At 40.6% G+C, this 23,505-nt stretch overlaps 1 protein-coding gene across 4 annotated transcripts in view; it reads left to right on the forward strand.

Annotated features, from left to right (window-relative positions):
* Positions 1 to 23,505, forward strand: part of LOC109864857 (LIM domain-binding protein 2) — a 112,975-nt gene that overhangs the window by 25,088 nt on the left and 64,382 nt on the right. For all 4 annotated transcript variants that reach the window (XM_020452861.2, XM_020452862.2, XM_020452863.2 and 1 more), the window contains exon 2: positions 325 to 427. In XM_020452861.2, coding sequence (XP_020308450.2) covers positions 325 to 427 — 103 coding nt within the window. The remainder of the gene's footprint in view (positions 1 to 324; positions 428 to 23,505) is intronic.

The following is a 23,505-nucleotide window of genomic DNA, read 5'->3' on the forward strand; positions in this document are numbered from 1 at the left end:
CCCGTCACATGGGGTCGTCCGCGGTTACGGTACATTATCTGGTAAATGGTGGTGTCATGTTCCCCGGAGTGGCAGGTGGAAGGGTACAACATTTTGCCTGTTAGTGATAGCAAAGTGATTTCAATATCATGATGTTGTGTACAGTGGTGGATGTCCTGGGTTGATGCGTTATGTACTTATCTTGGAGAAAATAGATTTTTGGGGAATATGTAGATGGTATAGAATCTGTTGTTTCCATAAAATATGTTCTGTGCAACAAAGCAAATTATATGATAATATTAGAACTATTTGAATTATTGATCAACTTTCTTCTCTCTCTTTCAGGAGAGTGACAGTCTGTGGTGGGATGCGTTTGCCACGGAGTTCTTTGAGGAGGACGCCACCCTGACCCTCTCCTTCTGCCTGGAGGATGGACCAAAGAGATACAGTAAGACTACACTGCCCACCTGCTTTACCAACTGTCCTCTGTTCTGTTCAGTAGCTCACTTCCTACCTACTGTCATGCCTTTCTCTAGCGTAAGGGACAGATAGCAATTTAGTGGGGGGAGGTGTGTTCCAAAATAGGGGAGGGTGTTTTGCTTTGAAGAGGGTTGTGTTTTTTTTCTTCCATTGGGCACAGGGGAGGGTAGTGCGTTTTCCCCCAGGTTTACATTCGCTCTTTTGCAGATTTGACTATATATTTCTTCCATCCTCGCCAAATTCCCTAATCTGCTTGCATGCACCTTTTCCTATGTCAAGGTGTTTTGGTACTTCCCTTATGCACTACAGTTTTCCCTGTACTAACTTTTACTATTCCACAGGTTAGTATAGTCTACCAGTCTAACTATCTATCCTGGCCTCCATCCACCATTCATAGTGACAATAGTGGTAGATGGATCGTTGTCCAGATCTGCTGTAGGCTAACTTGCAATCATACCACACATAAAAAAATATTACAAGCTGCATAATTTTTTAAAATGAATCGACAAGAACAAATAGGAATAGCTGATAGACAGCGGAGATACCAGGTTCATCATTGCACATGAAAGAACAGTGAAGGCATGAGACAAAGCAAAAAAAAATCTTGTTTAGGGACAATACAATAATCCTACCTAGACTAGCCTACAACACAATAATGCAATGAATAATTTCATTATTGTATTCAAGTGAGTACAACCATCTAGCCTACTCTAGGGTGCAGTGAAAATGTCATTTGAGTAACGGCGCAAAAGCCGTGCTATTTGAATACTTCATTTGATTTGGTTCAGTTGTGGGTCTACTCTGGACAATGTGTTAGGTCTAGAAAGGCACAGTAGCAGGCCAGTCTGGCTGTAGTTTTACTTCTAATTCTGAGACACGCTGTCTGTTGCGCATTGTCATTCTCCCAAGTCGTCCTATAATGTGGCCACATATGCTCCCAGCAGGCCCAGTTTATTCAGGAAAGCTTAACTCACGCTCTGCCTCCTCTCCAATCCTAGCGGCTATTCCTCATGCACCTAGAACGCTTCAATTGAAATATAGTCTAAATTTAACTTTTTAATATGAACTTTTATATGTGGTATTAACATGTTTTAATCTGATTAGGCTACTTCAAAAGTCTCCTGTAAGCATACACATGCTCCTATCTAGGGTTTTGTTCCTGGTGATGTGATGATCAATGCTTGGATGCCATTTGACAAATACACATTATCTTGCACTTTTGTCAATAATAATCTCATCATGTAGTAGGCTATAACTGCACTGTGTCTGCAAGCTGTTGGCTAGAGTGCGTGACAATACCAGAGTTGGCACATTCACTATACCTACGCAACAGTTTTGTGACAAAACCATCAGTACGCCAAGAGTTTAAAATGCGATGGAAATCCATTTAACTTGTATTTTTTATTCGGTACATGGGAATTTTACCTCAAAAAGTATTTTTGTGTACACTACGTATTTATACACAGACTTTTATCTGCAACAAGTAAATTTGATGGAAACACAACTCTGATGGGAAAATGCTCCAGGGTTTCCCTTATTGCGGCTTTTGATCAATAAAAATAAATAAAAGCCAATAAATAAAATTGTAGCAGGCCAAATTGTCCAGGAGAGACTGTCTATCATAGCCTACACCCTAAATGTGCAAATCAGTACCATTCTCTCTGTGGGCGCATATGCGCCTGCTACTAAAGAGAGAGAGACCGAGAGAGGAGCCTTGGCTTAGGCTACTGTTGATTGTGAAAATGGAGGCCTTTTTCATTTAAATAGAATGAAAGTTAGAGGAAAAAGAGCATGCCTATAGTGAAAAGCCTACAAGGGGAATTTAATATACGTTTTAATATTGTAGTAGACTAAGATAAGAATGCAGTCTACTGTGCAACTCACTAATCAGGTACGATGACATTTTGGAATTTATTTATAATATTTTTTTGTATAGCATTGTTATTATTAGGCATCATATTTATTAATTTATGAATCTTTAAATAACAAAACCTGTTGTTTAATTTGTTTAATTCATTTTTAATTGTGTGCTCCAAATTTAGTTTAAGATAGGTTATAAGTAAGTATGTTGTAAAATAAGTATAATTAGCATATTTCTGTCATTTGTTGGTTATAGTAGGCACTTGAATTTGCTGGTAATTGCTGCAATATATCCTGTTCTAAACTTTTGTGAAGGTTTAAACCAGTTCACAAGTGCTTTGTTTAATTCTGTTGAGACATTTTCTGTCACCAAAATAAAGTTCCAACTGTACAGTGCCTTGCAAAAGTATTCACCCCCTTGGCGTTTTTGCTATTTTGTTGCATTACAACCTGTAATTGAAATCGATTTTTATTTGGATTTCATGTAATAGACATACACAAAATAGTCCAAATTGAAGTGAAATGAAAAAAATTACTTTTCAAAGAAATAAAAAAAATAAAAAACGTAAAAGTGGTGCGTGCATATGTATTCACCCCCTTTGCTATGAAGCCACTAAATAACATCTGGTGTAACCAATTACCTTCAGAAGTCACACAATTAGTTAAATAAAGTCCACCTATGTGCAGTCTGTGTCACATGATCTGTCACATGATCTCAGTATATATACACCTGTTCTGAAAGGCCCCAGAGTCTGCAACACCACTAAGCAAGGGGCACCACCAAGGAAGCGGTACTATGAAGACCAAGGAGCTCTCCAAACAGGTCAGGGATAAAGTTGTGAAGTACAGATCAGGGTTGGGTTAGAGTGTGGTTGGAGCACCATTAAATCCATTATTAAAAAATGGAAAGAATATGGCACCACAACAAACCTGCCAAGAGAGGGCTGCACACCAAACTCACGGACCAGTCAAGGAGGGCATTAATCAGAGAGGCAACAAAGAGACCAAAGATAACCCTGAAGGAGCTGCAGCGGAGATTGGAGTATCTGTCCATAGGACCACTTTAAGCCGTACACTCCACAGAACTGGGCTTTATGACAGAGTAGCAAGAAAAAAATAAGCAAACACGTTTGGTGTTCGCCAAAAGGCATGTGGGAGACTCCCCAAACATATGGAAGGAGGTACTCTGGTCAGATGAGACTAAATTTGAGCTTTATGGCCATCAAGGAAAACATTATGTCTGGGGCAAACCCAACACCTCTCATCACCCTGAGAATACCATCCCCATAGCATAGCGGTGGCAGCATCACGCTGTGGGGATGTTTTTCATTGGCAGGGACTGGGAAACTGGTCAGAATTTAAGGAATGATGGATGGCGCTAAATACAGGGACATTCTTGAGGTAAACCTGTTTGTCTTCCAGAGATTTGAGATTGGGACGGAGGTTCACCTTCCAGCAGGTCAATGACCCAAAGCATACTGCTGAAGCAACACTCAAGTTATTTAAGTGGAAACTTAAATGTCTTGGAATGGCCTAGTCAAAGTCCAGACCTCAATCCAATTGAGAATCTCTGGTATGATTTAAAGATTAATGTACACCAGCAGGACCCATCCAACTTGAAGAAGCTGGAGCAGTTTTGCCTTGAAGAATGGGCAACAATCCCAGTGCCTAGATGTGCCAAGCTTATAGAGACATACCCCAAGAGACGTGCAGCTGTAATTGCTGCAAAAATAAAGTATTGATTATGGGGGGTGAATAGTTACGCACGCTCAAGTTTTTTTTGTCTTATTTCTTGTTTGTTTCGTAATAGTAAATATTTTGCATCTTCAAAGTGGTAGTGGCATGTTGTGAAAGTTGTGTTGTGGGGTGACAGCTAGCCTAGTGGTTAGAGTGTTGAACTAGTAATTGGAAGATCAAATCCCTGAGCTGACAAGGTAAAAATCTGTTGTTCTACCCTGAACAAGGTAGTTAACATACTGGTCCTAGGCTATCATTGAAAATAATAATTTGTTCTTAACTGACTTGCCTAGTTAAATTACGGTAAAATTATACAAACCACCCAAAAATCCATTTTAATTCCAGGTTGTAAGGCAACAAAATAGGAAAAATGCCAAGGGGGTGAATACTCTCACAAGCCACTGTAATGTTGTGTTTGCAGCAATATAATAGCCTGCTCATGTTCTCCCTATAAACAATTGCTTGACTTACTTTTGATATGTGACCCACCATCTGGATTCAGTACTATATAACCAAATTGTGTTTTTTTTACATTGGATAAAAGCAGAGACTCAGAGATAGAAATTGGCATATCATACACTACGGTCTTGGCCATAGTGGAGTTTGGAGTGTGACTGTTTGAGGTTGTGGACAGGTGTCTTTTATACTGATAATAAGTTCAAACAGGTGCCATTAATATAGGTAACGAGTGGAGGACAGAGGAGCCTCTTAAACAAGAAGTTACAGGTCTGTGAGAGCCAGAAATCTGGCTTGTTTGTAGGTGACCAAATACTTATTTTCCACCATAATTTGCAAATAAATTCATTAAAAATCCTACAATGTGATTTTCTGGATTTCTTTTCTCATTTTGTCTGTCATAGTTGAAGTGTACCTATGATGAAAATTACAGGCCTCTCTCATCTTTTTAAGTGGGAGAACTTGCACAATTGGTGGCTGACTAAATACTTTTTTGCACCACTGTATGTCTGTATAGCAGACGCATTAGCCATCTGACAAAGAAATGCATGTTGGTGTCGTAGCATGCTGCCGGCATATCTCTATCTCTCTGGGGCTAGCCTTAAGCTTCTCTTCCTTCATATAGTCTTAGTTTAAATATTAATATCATACAGTGGACACCTAAGCCTATAGGTCTATGCATGCCATGCCCTGATGCATTTAGTGCTCAAATCTGACAGTTGAATCATGAGGTGGACAATTATTGTTATGGGAAAGTTCCCTAAAAACATTAATAGGCTATAAAGTTCGGCATATGCTACATCGAAACACAAGGAATAGTGTTTTTGCAATTTGTTATAGGTATAAGATTTCAGGTATGACCCAGATGCAGACAGTGTCGAAGAAACAAAGGTTTATTTCTAGTACAGGGGCAGGCAAATGACAAAGGCAGGCAGAGGTCAGTAATCCAGAGAGGGTGGAAAAGGTCCAGAATGGCAGGCAGTCACCGGGTCAGAGCAGTCAGGGGTCAGGTATAGAACGGCCGGCAGGCTCAGGGTTGGGGCAGGCAGAACGGTCAAAACCGGGAGGGACTAGAAAACAGGAGCAAGAACAGACAGGAGCAGGGGAACAAAACGCTGGTAGGTTTCACGAAACAAAGCGAACTGTCAACAGACAAACAGAGAACACAGGTATAAATACACAGGGTATAATGGGGAAGATGGGCGACACCTGGAGGGGGGTGGAGACAAGCACAAAGAAAGGTGAAACAGATCAGGGTGTGACAATAAGCTGTTTTTAAGGCCAACACCTCTTGTTTATTGATGGCTCTGGCTGCGCCAAGTCTGATCTGAATGCATATAGATGTCTGCTAAATTTCTCAAATATCTGGTCAATTCAAATCTTCCCAGTCGCATTTTCCTAAAGGAAACCCCGAAATGTGTATGTTGTTTCTATGCAGATTTTAGAATATTAACATGAAAATCTGTTGCAAATTGGATGGAAATCTATAGACACCATTAAGACTCTGGCAAGTGCACTAGTCCAGTGTCACTGATTATGCCTGCACATCATGGTTCACCAGCAGCCCCAAACATCTAAAGAATAAGCTACAGACTGGGGAATAATATTTTCCTGGTATTTTACAAATGTTCCATCCTGAGAATAATCACTTTTCTCTACTAACTGAATGGCAGAGGACCATGCTCTACGAAATGAACTACAGAGGACCATGCTCTACTGACTGAAATACAGAGGACCATGCTCTACTAACTGAACTACAGAGGACCATGCCCTACTGCTGAACTACAGAGGACCATGCTCTACTAACTGAACTACAGAGGACCATGCTCTACTAACTGAAATTAAGAGCACCATGCTCTACCAACTGAACTACAGAGGACCATGCTCTACTAATTGAACTACAGAGTAACCTTGTGGGTTACATAGTGTAAAAAAACTACACAATACATTACACCAACACAATCCATGACATAACAGCAACACAATGAATTACATTACACCAACACTACACAATGCATAATATTACACCAACACATACATGACATTACACCAACACAATACATGACAGTACACCAACAGAATGCATTACATTATATTACACCAACACATGACATTACACAATACACAACATTACACCAACACAATACATTACATTATATTACAACAAAACAATCCATGACATTACAGCAACACAATACATTACATTACACCAACACAACACAATGCATTACATTACACCAACACTACACAATACATGACATTACACCAAAACAATATATGACATTACACCAACACAATGCATTACACCACCACTACACAATACATGACATTACATAAACACAATACATGACATTACACCAACACAATGCATTACATTACAACAACACTACACAATACATGACATTACACCAACACAGTACTTGAAATTGCACCAACAGAATAGATTACATTACATTACACCAACACATCACATGACATTACACCAACACAATACATGACATTTCACCAAAACAGTACTTGACATTACACCAACACAATACATTACACTAACAGAATGCATTACATTACCGTACACCAACACAACACAATACATTACATTACACCAGCACAATACATTACACCAACACAATACATTACATTACACCAACACAGTACATGACATTACACCAACACAGTACATGACATTACACCAACACAATACATTACACCAACACAATTCATGACATTACACCAACACAATGCATTACACAAACACAGTGCATTACATTACACCAACACAGTACATGACATTACACCAACACAATACATTACACCAACACAGTACATGACATTACACCAACACAATACATTACACCAACACAATTCATGACATTACACCAACACAATGCATTACACAAACACAGTGCATGACATTACACCAACACAGGACTTGACGTTACACCAACACAGTACTTGGCATTACACCAACACAATACATAACACCAACAGAATACATTACATTACACCAATACAATACTTGACATTACACCAATACAATACATTACACCAGCAGAATACATTACACCAACAGAATAGATGACACCAACACAATACTTTACATTACACCAACACAATACATTACACCAGCAGAATACATTACACCAGCAGAATACATTACACCAGCAGAATACATTACACCAGCAGAATACATTACACCAACAGAATACATTACACCAGCAGAATACATTACACCAGCAGAATACATTACACCAGCAGAATACATTACACCAACACAATACATTACACCAGCAGAATACATTACACCAGCAGAATACATTACACCAGCAGAATACATTACACCAGCAGAATACATTACACCAGCAGAATACATTACACCAACAGAATACATTACACCAGCAGAATACATTACACCAGCAGAATACATTACACCAACACAATACATTACACCAACAGAATACATTACACCAGCAGAATACATTACACCAGCAGAATACATTACACCAGCAGAATACATTACACCAACAGAATACATTACACCAGCAGAATACATTACACCAACACAATACATTATACCAGCAGAATACATTACACCAACAGAATACATTACACCAGCAGAATACATTACACCAACACATTACATTACACCCACACAATACTTGACATTACACCAATACAATACATTACACCAGCAGAATACATTACACCAACAGAATAGATGACACCAACACAATACTTTACATTACACCAACAGAATACATTACACCAGCAGAATACATTACACCAGCAGAATACATTACACCAACAGTATACATTACACCAGCAGAATACATTACACCAACACAATACATTACACCAACAGAATACATTACACCAACAGAATACATTACACCAACAGAATACATTACACCAGCAGAATACATTACACCAGCAGAATACATTACACCAACAGAATACATTACACCAACAGAATACATTACACCAACAGAATACATTACACCAGCAGAATACATTACACCAACACAATACATTACACCAGCAGAATACATTACACCAGCAGAATACATTACACCAACAGAATACATTACACCAGCAGAATACATTACACCAGCAGAATACATTACACCAACAGAATACATTACACCAACACAATACATTACACCAGCACAATACATTACACCAACAGAATACATTACACCAGCAGAATACATTACACCAACAGAATACATTACACCAACAGAATACATTACACCAACACAATACATTACACCAGCAAAATACATTACACCAGCAGAATACATTACACCAACAGAATACATTACACCAACACAATACATTACACCAACAGAATACATTACACCAGCAGAATACATTACACCAGCAGAATACATTACACCAGCAGAATACATTACACCAACAGAATACATTACACCAGCAGAATACATTACACCAACAGAATACATTACACCAGCAGAATACATTACACCAGCAGAATACATTACACCAGCAGAATACATTACACCAACAGAATACATTACACCAGCAGAATACATTACACCAGCAGAATACATTACACCAGCAGAATACATTACACCAGCAGAATACATTACACCAACAGAATACATTACACCAGCAGAATACATTACACCAACAGAATACATTACACCAGCAGAATACATTACACCAGCAGAATACATTACACCAGCAGAATACATTACACCAACAGAATACATTACACCAGCAGAATACATTACACCAGCAGAATACATTACACCAACAGAATACATTACACCAGCAGAATACATTACACCAGCAGAATACATTACACCAACAGAATACATTACACCAGCAGAATACATTACACCAGCAGAATACATTACACCAGCAGAATACATTACACCAACAGAATACATTACACCAGCAGAATACATTACACCAGCAGAATACATTACACCAACAGAATACATTACACCAGCAGAATACATTACACCAGCAGAATACATTACACCAGCAGAATACATTACACCAGCAGAATACATTACACCAACAGAATACATTACACCAACACAATACATTACACCAGCAGAATACATTACACCAGCAGAATACATTACACCAGCAGAATACATTACACCAGCAGAATACATTACACCAACAGAATACATTACACCAACACAATACATTACACCAACAGAATACATTACACCAACACAATACTTTACATTACACCAACACAATACATGACATTACACCAACACAATGAATTACATTACACCAACACTACACAATAGGTGACATTACACCAACACAATGTATTACATTACACCAACACATGACGTGTGAATACATTACACCAGCAGAATACATTACACCAGCAGAATACATTACACCAGCAGAATACATTACACCAACAGAATACATTACACCAACACAATACATTACACCAACACAATACATTACACCAACACAATACTTTACATTACACCAACACAATACATGACATTACACCAACACAATGAATTACATTACACCAACACTACACAATAGGTGACATTACACCAACACAATGTATTACATTACACCAACACATGACGTGATATTACACCAACACAACACATGACATTACACCAACACAATGCACGATATTACACCAACACAATGCATGGCATTACACCAACACAATGCATGACATTACACTAACACAATACGTGACATTACACCAACACAGTACATTACACCAGGAGAATACATTACACCAACACAATACATGACATTACACCAACACAATACTTGACATTACACCAACACAGTACTTGACATTACACCAACACAATACATTACATTACATTACACCAACACAATACATGACATTACACCAGCACAATGCATTGCATTACACCAACACTACGTGACATTACACCAACACAGTACATTACACCAGGAGAATACATTACACCAACACAATACATGACATTACACCAACACAATACTTGACATTACATCAACACAATACTTGACATTACATCAACACAATACTTGACATTACACCAACATAGTTCTTGACGTCACCAACACAATACATTACACCAACACAATGCGTGACATTACACCAACACAACACAATGCATGACATTACACTAACACAATACTTTACATTACACCAACACAGTACTTGACATTACACCAACACAATGCGTGACATTACACCAACACTACGTGACATTACACCAACACTACACAATACGTGACATTACACCAACACAATGCGTGACATTACACCAACACAATACATTACATTACACCAATACAATACATTACATTACACCAACACAATACATTACATTACACCAACACAATGCGTGACATTACACCAACACAATACATTACACCAACACAATACTTTACATTACACCAACACAATACATTACATTACACCAACACAATACTTGACATTACACCAACACAATACTTGACATTACACCAACACAGTACTTGACATTACACCAACACAATACTTGACATTACACCAACACAATGCTTGACATTACACCAACACAATGCGTGACATTACACCAACACAATGCGTGACATTACACCAACACAATGCGTGACATTACACCAACACAATACGTGACATTACACCAACACAATGTGACTGTGTGTGCGTATGTTAGTGTGAATGTGGGTGCGTATGTTTGTGTGAATGTGTGTACGTGAGAAGCCAGTATAAAATGAATTGTCTTGTACAACAGACCAGCGCTCTTGTGAATAAACCTTTGACTATTTTAGCTGGGCCTCCGTCTGTTTCATTCGACCAGTATCTTACAAATTCTAGGTCTCAAACTGAGTAGTATAATTGAATTGGGTTATGAACCTTGAGAACATAATTCTCCTAACAATTTGGTCCTTTGAGCCGGATTTCAATACCTGCCTCTGTCGTCCCAAGGAACTGCTGAAAAACGTGCACGGGCGGATCCAGGATCCGTAAGACAAAGACCTGACCTCTGAATTGAGGGTTTATTTCAGGCCAGTGGTGAACTGGTACACGACAGAGGTCTAACCTACATTGCTTTTCCCAGTCTACGAGAAGGTCAGTAAATCTTTATTCACGATTTCTGGGGAATTGACGCTCAGGCTACATTCAGAAATGTATTTGATTGTTTTTGTGTAGTTTAGGTGTTGATTTTAAAATTCCCATAGGGCATTCTGACCCGGTGACCTATATTTAGAATTTTGTGTAGAGAAAAGTTTTAAAGGCAACGAAGTATGCAAATGGATGCATTTGCATACTATGCAAATGGAGGTAGGAATAGGGTGTAGAGCCAACTAGGCAGCAGTAGAAGGGGGTCCGTAATGACACCGGGTACCGAATATTGAGATTTTATTTATTTATTTATTTTTATTTAACCTTTATTTAACCAGGTAGGCTAGTTGAGAACAAGTTCTCATTTACAACTGCGACCTGGCCAAGATAAAGCATAGCAGTGTGAACAGACAACACAGAGTTACACATGGAGTAAACAATTAACAAGTCAATAACACAGTAGAAAAAAAAGAGAGTCTATATACATTGTGTGCAAAAGGCATGAGGAGGTAGGCGGATAATTACAATTTTGCAGATTAACACTGGAGTGATAAATGATCAGATGGTCATGTACAGGTAGAGATACTGGTGTGTAAAAGAGCAGAAAAGTAAATAAATATAAACAGTATGGGGATGAGGTAGGTCAAATTGGGTGGGCTATTTCCCGATAGACTATGTACAGCTGCAGCGATTGTTTAGCTGCTCAGATAGAAGATGTTTGTGAGGGAGATAAAAGTCTTCAACTTCAGCGATTTTTGCAATTCGTTCCAGTCACAGGCAGCAGAGAACTGGAACGAAAGGCGGCCAAATGAGGTGTTGGCTTTAGGGATGATCAGTGAGATACACCTGCTGGAGCGCGTGCTACGGGTGGGTGTTGCCATCGTGACCAGTGAACTGAGATAAGGCGGAGCTTTACCTAGCATGGACTTGTAGATGACCTGGAGCCAGCGGGTCTGGCGACGAATATGTAGCGAGGGCCAGCCGACTAGAGCATACAGGTCGCAGTGGGTGGTATAAGGTGCTTTAGTAACAAAACGGATGGCACTGTGATAAACTGCATCCAGTTTGCTGAGTAGAGTATTGGAAGCTATTTTGTAGATGACATCGCTGAAGTCGAGGATCGGTAGGATAGTCAATTTTACTAGGGTAAGTTTGGCGGCGTGAGTGAAGGAGGCTTTGTTGCGGAATAGAAAGACGACTCTAGATTTGAGTTTAGATTGGAGATGTTTGATATGAGTCTGGAAGGAGAGTTTGCAGTCTAGCCAGACACCTAGGTACTTATAGATGTCCACATATTCTAGATCGGAACCATCCAGGGTGGTGATGCTAGTCGGGCGTGCGGGTGCAGGCAGCGAACGGTTGAAAAGCCTGCATTTGGTTTTACTAGCGTTTAAGAGCAGTTGGAGGCCACGGAAGGAGTGTTGTATGGCATTGAAGCTTGTTTGGAGGTTAGATAGCACAGTGTCCAAGGAAGGGCCGGAAGTATACAGAATGGTGTCGTCTGCGTAGAGGTGGATCAGGGAATCGCCCGCAGCAAGAGCAACATCATTGATATATACAGAGAAAAGAGTTGGCCCGAGAGTTGAACCCTGTGGCACCCCCATAGAGACTGCCAGAGGACCGGACAACATGCCCTCCGATTTGACACACTGAACTCTGTCTGCAAAGTAGTTGGTGAACCAGGCAAGGCAGTCATTAGAAAAACTGAGACCTGATCAAGAATATATTAGAATGTCCGTAAGAATATATTAGAATATATTAGAAGGTCCATAAATGACTCGAGGTATCAGTGGCTACCACCAAGATTATCAGTGGACACTACCTATATAAACTAACAGAAAGAAGAAAGAAGGGAGCCTAATATAGCGTAGGGAGATACGAGATATTAACGTCAAAAGAACAAGGAACAACAGAAAAATAGGCTGCTGACTAGGGATTTACGACCCCTGGAAAATAGCTTATAGGTTGTAAACGGTGAGACCTAATGTCCGATCGACACCACTATAGATAGTTTCAAGAAAGGAAAAGCACACATAGGTTAAGAGATAGCAAAATACACAGAGTGTGAGCACACAGGGAGTAGCGACACACACCAATAGTGAGACACACATAGGAGTAATTTAAATCAGAAATAAAGAGTCACACACATAGATTGTGATAACAACTATAGTGATTGGATAGCTGTTAAAAGCACACACCTAGTTCATAGAAATACCTACACATAGATTGTGAGAATAAGCATAGTGACTACCAGGTTTTACTAGCAATGGGTAATAAATCCTCAACGGAGGTCCCGGAATTAACGGGAGATGAGAAAAACATGCAGGGAAAAGATAGGAACACCTATTTTGGCCCGAAATGGAGGAGGAAGTACGAATTTGACAGACATTTAAATATAGAAAAACTGGGATCAATGATAAGACAGATACATAAGGCATGTGGAGACAAGGCAGATAAACAACGAGCAGAGGGGCTAGACACAGCGAGGGTAGCCGACGCGAGGAAGAGAGCAGAGGGAGAAAAGAAAAAGGAAGTAAAAAAAGAAGGAAGATGTAAGTAGCAAGTAGCAAGCAACTAGGAACAATAACTCCCACGACTCCTCTGGAGGTCTCTCATAAGCCTAAATTGTACCCAACCCTGATAGACCAGGCGTGGAGAGAGAATCCCAATGATGAAACGGTGGTGAGACGACGGCAGCCAGTGCTTCCCGTCCCACCACCACCCCCATATGGGGAACCTCCTGGAGCCAAGGGAGGGGTAGAGCGGGAGGAGGAAAGGATAGGGCTAGCTGCCCTAGGGAAAGTCAGGAAAGATTTAACCGAACTAGGACAGGATTTAGCAAACTTATTGAGAAAGTGGATAGAGGTATAGAAAGGGAGAAAGTCGAGAAAATTCGATAGAGACAGTCTAAAGAAAGGTGTAGGTAGTCAAGGGAAACAGCAGGTCGAGGGTTAAATACCGGGCTGTCTGAATCCGGGAAAAGAAGGTAAGAAGGCAAGCTAGAGAGAGGGTGAGAGAAAGTTACAAGATAAGAGGACATAGAGAAAACGAGAGAGAGAAAGAGAAAGGAGAATCCTCGCTGGGGAAAAGCTTGGACCTTCAATTAGTGCTATCTTCTGGGAATTGTCTCGGTAGCACGTGCTGGAGTCTACGACTACAGACAATTATAATAATAGGGTTATTTGCGTCTCAATCATTTCAATAGCGTTGGTGGTTGAGGGGTAGAACTCTTGCCTACAACGCGGGAGACTGGTTCGCATCTCAGCCTGGGCACCAATAGATGAAAAATTCTGATTGTAATTCAACTATTGATAGGTTTTGCCTGGAGAGATACGGTTGTTATAGTGTTTAAGATATAAACTGAACGTTTTAATAGCTTGTTTAGGTTCAATTGAAAGACTAATTCATTCTAAATAATGGCAAGGTGACTTCGATGTAACATGTTGTTTCTCCTGAATGATCTGCTGGAATAACGTATTGAGAATGGAGTTTTATTTTCTATTTTTTTTATTTAACTAGGCAAGTCAGTTAAGAACAAATTCTTATTTTCAATGACAGCCTAGGATCAGTGGTTTAACTGCCTGTTCAGGGGCAGAACGACAGATTTGTACCTTGTCAGCTCGGGGGTTTGAACTTGCAACCTTCCGGTTATTAGTCCAACACTAAATCATAGAGGAGAGATAATTGCGATAGAGTTGTGCCCATCGAATTGTGTTTTTTATTCTTATGGATTGACTGATTTAGGTTATAAATTTAGCAAAGTACATGGTACTTTTAAATTTGGGAGAAGAGAACGTTGGAAAGTTTGGTTTTACTCTTACGATAGAATTAAAGCAGAACTCAGTTTGAGTAGGGGGTATATTTTTGCCTGGAGGTAGGAATAGGAGAGTTGGTTGCAGTGTTGCCAACTAATTTTCAGGGTAAGTTGCTAGAGAAAGGTTGATTTGTTGCTAAATGACATTGGGATATCATTGCGTGATAACGTAAAACTGCGTCATTGTGTAGAATACACAATAATGTTAATCAAATTGATTTGATAGTTGTTCGGGTACAGACTCCCACTCTTTTCTGTACTTCTGGGAGTATAATTTTGATTGAGAGATGTTGATTGATGTTGTAAGTTCTGTTCAAGATCAAACATATGTGACCAACTATATTCATTGGGTTTGGCTTGTCGAACCCGTACTACTGCTGCCTGGGCAGGGGCTGAGCGCCTGCTGCTGACGTCACTCACAATGCACTTTTGCCAGGCAATGGTGTTGTGACTGAGGGCGTGACAAAGAAAATCGTTTGTGTCATTTAGAGGGACAATGCATGTATTATAGCTTTGAGTCACTTTTCAAAAGTTGCTAAAAGTTCCAAATACATTTGTAAAAGTAGCTGAATTTGTCAGGGTAGTCTGAAAAGGTGCTAAATCTAGCAACAAAATTGCTAGGTGGGCATCACTGGTTGGTTGTGCGCTCACTGGGCTATATTTGGCTGTAATGGATTCAGGTCTGAATAGTTGAATCGTAAAGGTTTTGTGATAGTTTCTGGTTATTGATTCTTGGTTATTGATTCTTGGTTTGACTGTATAGGTAACACCAGAGAAATTGAACAGGAAGTTAAGGTATTCTAACATTATAATCTGTTTCCATTACGTGGAACCATGACAGGTCCGCAAAGTGGATTGCAGGTTGGGTTAATTTTATTTTAAAGGGACAGTGCACATTAATCATAGTTGTGTGTCTAATGGCAGGGTATTCCTATTAAGCATTTTCAGGGACTGTTTGCAGACAGACTGAATGGGATTTAATGTTGCAAAGCAAGCTTGGAGCGCATGTTCAATCAAGCATAATTAACCATTGAGGAAATTTAAAACTAATGATTGGAGGGAGTATAATGGAATTATCATTAGGTTGTGTTTCTAGTAAACGTTTGGGTTTGGGTTTGAGAAGAGACACGATATCTTAAAGGGGTACACTCACATATGGAACAATAGAAGTTTTATTAAACACGTGAATTCTTTAGATAAAGGGAATGTTCTGGGAACCTGGGTACAACATGTAGAAAATGTTGGATGGTTTTTCTTTAATTTGTATTATATAGTATGAAACACGCCTGTAAAAGGGTGTTATGACCTTTGACCTCTATCATGGCTTTGTCAGGCCCTGGCCATAGAGGATTTTTATTCTCTATTTTGGTTAGGGCAGGGTGTGACTAGGGTGGGCGTTCTATGTTCTTTTTTCTATGTTTTTGTATTTCTTTGTTTTTGGCCGGGTATGGTTCTCAATCAGGGACAGCTGTCTGTCGTTGTCTCTGATTGAGAATCATACTTAGGTAGCTCTTGCCCACATGGGTTTTGTGGGTAGTTATTTTCTGTTTAGTGTGTTTTGCACCTGACGGAGCTGTTTTGGTTGTTCTTTTGTTGCTTGTTTGATAGTGTTCAGTTTTCCCTTAAAATGATGAACACTTACCACCCTGCACTTTGGTCCTCACCTTCCACCAACAACGGCCGTTACAGAACTACCTACCACCAAAGGACCAAGCAGCGTGGTGAGGAGCAGCAGCGCTATCTGGAGAAATGGACATGGGAGGAGATACTGGAAGGCAAGGGACCCTGGACACAGGCTGGGGAGTATCGCCGTCCACAGGAGGAACTGGAGGCAGCTAAGGCTGAGCGGAAACACTACGAGGAGTTGGCACGGCTGGCAAGGAAGCCCGAGAGGCAGCCCCAAAAATGTATTGGGGGGGGCACACGGGGAGTGGGGCAGAGTCAGGATTCAGACCTGAGCCAACTCCCCGTGCTTATCGTAAGGAGCCAAGGATGGAACCAGAGCCGGTCAGGGTGAAATTGGAGGTGAGCGACGGAAGCGAAGACAGTGAATGAGTTAATGGGGAGATTGGAGGAGAGAGTAATGAGGGAGTTGCTGTGTTGGTGCATGAGGCACGACATCCGCCCGACGGAGCGTGTCTGGGATTTGATGTCACCTGAGTCAGCTCTCCATACTCGTCCTGAGGTGCGTGCTAGACGTCTGGTGAAGACTGTGCCAGCCCCACGCACCAGGCCTCCTGTGCGCCTCCCTAGCCCTGCACATCCTGTGCCAGCTCGGCTCTACAGCTCTCCAAGACGTGCTCACCATGGCGGGCATCGTACTGGTCAGGCACCGAGTTATGCGGTGGAGCGCACGGTGTCTCCAGTACGTGTTCTTAGCCCGGTGCGCTACATCCCAGCTCCCCGCATCTTCCGGGCTAGGGTGAGGATCCAGCCAGGACGGATGGTTTCAGCCCTGCTCTCCAGACCTCCAGTGCGTCTCCTTTGGCCAGGACATCCTGCGTTGGCGCTGCACACTGTGTCTCCCGTATGTCTGCACAGCCCAGTGCATCCTGTACCTGCGCCCCGCACGTGCCGGGCGAAAATCACCATCCAGCCAGGACGGGTTGTGCAGGCCCTTAGTTCGAGACCTCCAGTGCGCCTCCACGGCCGATCGTCTCCTTCCTCCAGAGTCTCCCTCCAGCCCGGAGCTGCCAGAGTCTCCCTCCAGCCCGGCGCTGCCAGAGCCTCCCGCCTGTCCGGCGCTGCCAGAGCCTCCCGCCTGTCTGGCGCTGCCAGAGCCGCCGTTCACTCCAGCGCTGCCAGAGCCGCCCTTCACTCCGGCGCTGCCCGAGCCGCAGCCCCTCAGTCCAGAGGCGCCCCTCAGTCCAGAGGCGCCCTCTACGAGGGTCTTCAGTCCGGGGCCCGCTGCGAGCGTCCCAGCTCCAGAGGCGCCACCTAAGTGGGCCAAGACTGAGGTGGAGCGGGGTCCACGTCCCGCACCCGAGCCGCCGCAGTAAGAGGGCCCACCCGGACCCTCCCCTTTAGAGTCAGGTTTTGCGGCCGGAGTCCGCACCTTTGGGGGGGGGGGGGGGGGGGGGGGGTACTGTCACGCCCTGGCCATAGAGGCTTTTTATCCTCTATTTTGGTTAGGCCAGGGCGTGACTAGGGTGGACGTTCTATGTTATTTTTCTATGTTTTTGTATTTCTTAGTTTTTGGCCAGGTATGGTTCTCAATCAGGGACAGCTGTCTGTTGTTGTCTCTGATTGAGAATCATACTTAGGTAGCTCTTGCCCACATGGGTTTTGTGGGTAGTTATTTTCTGTTTAGTGTGTTTTGCACCTGACGGAGCTGTTTTGGTTGTTCTTTTGTTGCTTGTTTGATAGTGTTCAGTTTTCCATTAAAATGATGAACACTTACCACGCTGCACCCTGGTCCTCACCTTCCACCAACAACGGCCGTTACAGGCTTTCCTTTATGGTCTGATCAGCCTCATGGGAGGGCCATTTGGATAATGGATTTAAGGTCATCTGTGATACAGATTTTTTTTTTTAAGGTAATTGATAATTATGAACGAGTTTATAGGTCTTTGACATATTTGTAAGTTGAACCAATGAGAAGAAAGAAATGGCATAGCATTGGATTAATGGTAGACTGATGTTACGTATTTAGAACCTGATCCAAGCCAACAGGATAGGGATATATGACATCTGTGGTGATTCAGGATCATTGAGAGCATTGAGATAGTTTGATTAAGGTTATGTAAGGTTATGTAATAACCTTAGAGATTGCCACCATAGACAGGTGATTTTTCTAAAATCCATGAGTTCAGACAGGGAGACAGTGAGACACTTAGTCAATATTTGGAAACAACCCATATTTTGTACTGACTTATGAGAAAGAGCGACATACAGATAGAAGGAAGGGCAGACGGAGAAGCCCTCCCCGCACTGCTGAGACCTTGCAGAGAGAAGATAGAAGTGACACCGAATGGGTACATAACAGGGGAATGAAAGCTTAGTTACACCAACACAATACTTGACGTTACACCAACACAATACCTGACGTTACACCATCACAATACTTGACATTACACCAACACAATACTTGACGTTACACTAACACAATACTTGACATTACACCATCACAGTACTTGACGTTACACCAACACAATACATGACGTTACACCAACACAATACTTGACGTTACACCAACACAATACTTGACGTTACACCAACACAATACTTGACATTACACCAACACAATACATAACATTACACCAACACAATACTTGACATTACACCAACACAATACATGACGTTACACCAACACAATACTTGACATTACACCAACACAATACTTGACATTACACCAACACAATACTTGACATTACACCATCAAAGTACTTGACGTTACACCATCACAATACTTGACATTACACCATCACAGTACTTGACGTTACACCATCAAAGTACTTGACGTTACACCAACACAATACTTGACATTACACCAACACAATACTTGACGTTACACCAACACAATACATGACGTTACACCAACACAATACTTGACGTTACACCAACACAATACTTGACGTTACACCAACACAATACTTGACATTACACCAACACAATACATAACATTACACCAACACAATACTTGACATTACACCAACACAATACATGACGTTACACCAACACAATACTTGACATTACACCAACACAATACTTGACATTACACCAACACAATACTTGACATTACACCATCACAGTACTTGACGTTACACCAACACAATACCTGACGTTACACCATCACAATACTTGCCATTACACCAACACAATACTTGACGTTACACCAACACAATACTTGACATTACACCAACACAATACATAACGTTACACCAACACAATACTTGACATTACACCAACACAATACTTGACATTACACCATCACAGTACTTGACGTTACACCAACACAATACTTGACATTACACCAACACAATACATAACGTTACACCAACACAATACTTGACGTTACACCAACACAATACTTGACATTACACCAACACAATACTTGACGTTACACCAACACAATACTTGACATTACACCAACACAATACATAACATTACACCAACACAATACTTGACATTACACCAACACAATACTTGACATTACACCAACACAATACTTGACATTACAGCAACATAATACTTGACATTACACCATCACAGTACCTGACGTTACACCAACACAATACTTGACATTACACCAACACAATACATAACGTTACACCAACACAATACTTGACGTTACACCAACACAATACCTTACATTACACCAACACAATACTTGACATTACACCAACACAATACTTGACATTACACCAACACAATACTTGACATTACACCAACACAATACTTGACATTACACCAACACAATATTTGACATTACACCATCACAGTACTTGACGTTACACCAACACAATACTTGACGTTACACCAACACAATACTTGACATTACACCATCACAGTACTTGACGTTACACCAACACAATACTTGACATTACACCAACACAATAGTTGACATTACACCATCACAGTACTTGACATTACACCAACACAATACTTGACATTACACCAACACAATACTTGACATTACACCACCACAGTACTTGACATTACACCAACACACTACTTGACATTACACCATCACAGTACTTGACGTTACACCATCACAATACTTGACATTACACCATCACAGTACTTGACGTTACACCATCAAAGTACTTGACATTACACCATCACAGTACTTGACGTTACACCAACACAATACCTGACGTTACACCATCACAATACTTGCCATTACACCAACACAATACTTGACGTTACACCAACACAATACTTGACATTACACCAACACAATACATAACGTTACACCAACACAATACTTGACATTACACCAACACAATACTTGACATTACACCATCACAGTACTTGACGTTACACCAACACAATACTTGACGTTACACCAACACAATACATAACGTTACACCAACACAATACTTGACGTTACACCAACACAATACTTGACATTAAACCAACACAATACTTGACGTTACACCAACACAATACTTGACATTACACCAACACAATACATAACATTACACCAACACAATACTTGACATTACACCAACACAATACTTGACATTACACCAACACAATACTTGACATTACAGCAACATAATACTTGACATTACACCATCACAGTACCTGACGTTACACCAACACAATACTTGACATTACACCAACACAATACATAACGTTACACCAACACAATACTTGACGTTACACCAACACAATACCTTACATTACACCAACACAATACTTGACATTACACCAACACAATACTTGACATTACACCAACACAATACTTGACATTACACCAACACAATACTTGACATTACACCAACACAATATTTGACATTACACCATCACAGTACTTGACGTTACACCAACACAATACTTGACGTTACACCAACACAATACTTGACATTACACCATCACAGTACTTGACGTTACACCAACACAATACTTGACATTACACCAACACAATAGTTGACATTACACCATCACAGTACTTGACGTTACACCAACACAATACTTGACATTACACCAACACAATACATAACGTTACACCAACACAATCCTTGACATTACACCAACACAATACTTGACATTACACCGTCACAGTACTTGACGTTACACCAACACAATACTTGACATTACACCAACACAATAGTTGACATTACACCATCCCAGTACTTGACATTACACCAACACAATACATAACATTACACCAACACAATACTTGACATTACACCAACACAATACTTGACATTACACCAACACAATACTTGACATTACACCAACACAATACTTGACATTACACCAACACAATACTTGACATTACACCAACACAATACTTGACATTACACCACCACAGTACTTGACATTACACCAACACACTACTTGACATTACACCAACACACTACTTGACATTACACCATCACAGTACTTGACGTTACACCAACACAATACCTGACGTTACACCATCACAATACTTGACATTACACAAAAACAATACTTGACGTTACACCAACACAATACTTGACATTACACCAACACAATACATAACGTTGCACCAACACAATTCTTGACATTACACCAACACAATACTTGACATTACACCATCACAGTACTTGACGTTACACCAACACAATACTTGACATTACACCAACACAATACATAACGTTACACCAACACAATACTTGAAGTTACACCAACACAATACTTGACATTACACCAACACAATACTTGACATTACACCAACACAATACTTGACATTACACCATCACAGTACTTGACGTTACACCAACACAATACTTGACATTACACCAACACAATACTTGACATTACACCATCACAGTACTTGACGTTACACCAACACAATACTTGACATTACACCAACACAATACATAACGTTACACCAACACAATTCTTGACATTACACCATCACAGTACTTTACGTTACACCAACACAATACTTGACGTTACACCATCACAATACTTGACATTACACCAACACAATACTTGACATTACACCATCACAGTACTTGACATTACACCAACAGAATACATTATATTACACCAACACAATACTTGACATTACACCATCACAGTACTTGACATTACACCAACAGAATACATTATATTACACCAACACAAGTGGACACATTTAAATAAACAGAATATACAATACATACAAAAAGTCCAAATATACTAGATTCATTCAACCAGTTGTAAAAGGTCTTAAAACGTTTAACTTGTACCTACTTCAGAAATGTGTTTGAGTAACGACTTGCTTTTGACACAAAAGTGTCACGAGACTTTTATCAAGACTGGTTCAATTTATATTTTTTAAACATTTCATGTTGATACTCATTATTTAAAGACAGTTTTCAACGACACACAAATTCACAGATCTGTTGCATTTCGATCACACCATGTCCTATGGCATGGGTAGTTGCTAGTGGGCTTGGCACTATTGGTGTTTCTGCTC

The sequence above is a fragment of the Oncorhynchus kisutch genome, linkage group LG19, assembly GCF_002021735.2.
Source record: "Oncorhynchus kisutch isolate 150728-3 linkage group LG19, Okis_V2, whole genome shotgun sequence".
Taxonomy (NCBI): domain Eukaryota; kingdom Metazoa; phylum Chordata; class Actinopteri; order Salmoniformes; family Salmonidae; genus Oncorhynchus; species Oncorhynchus kisutch.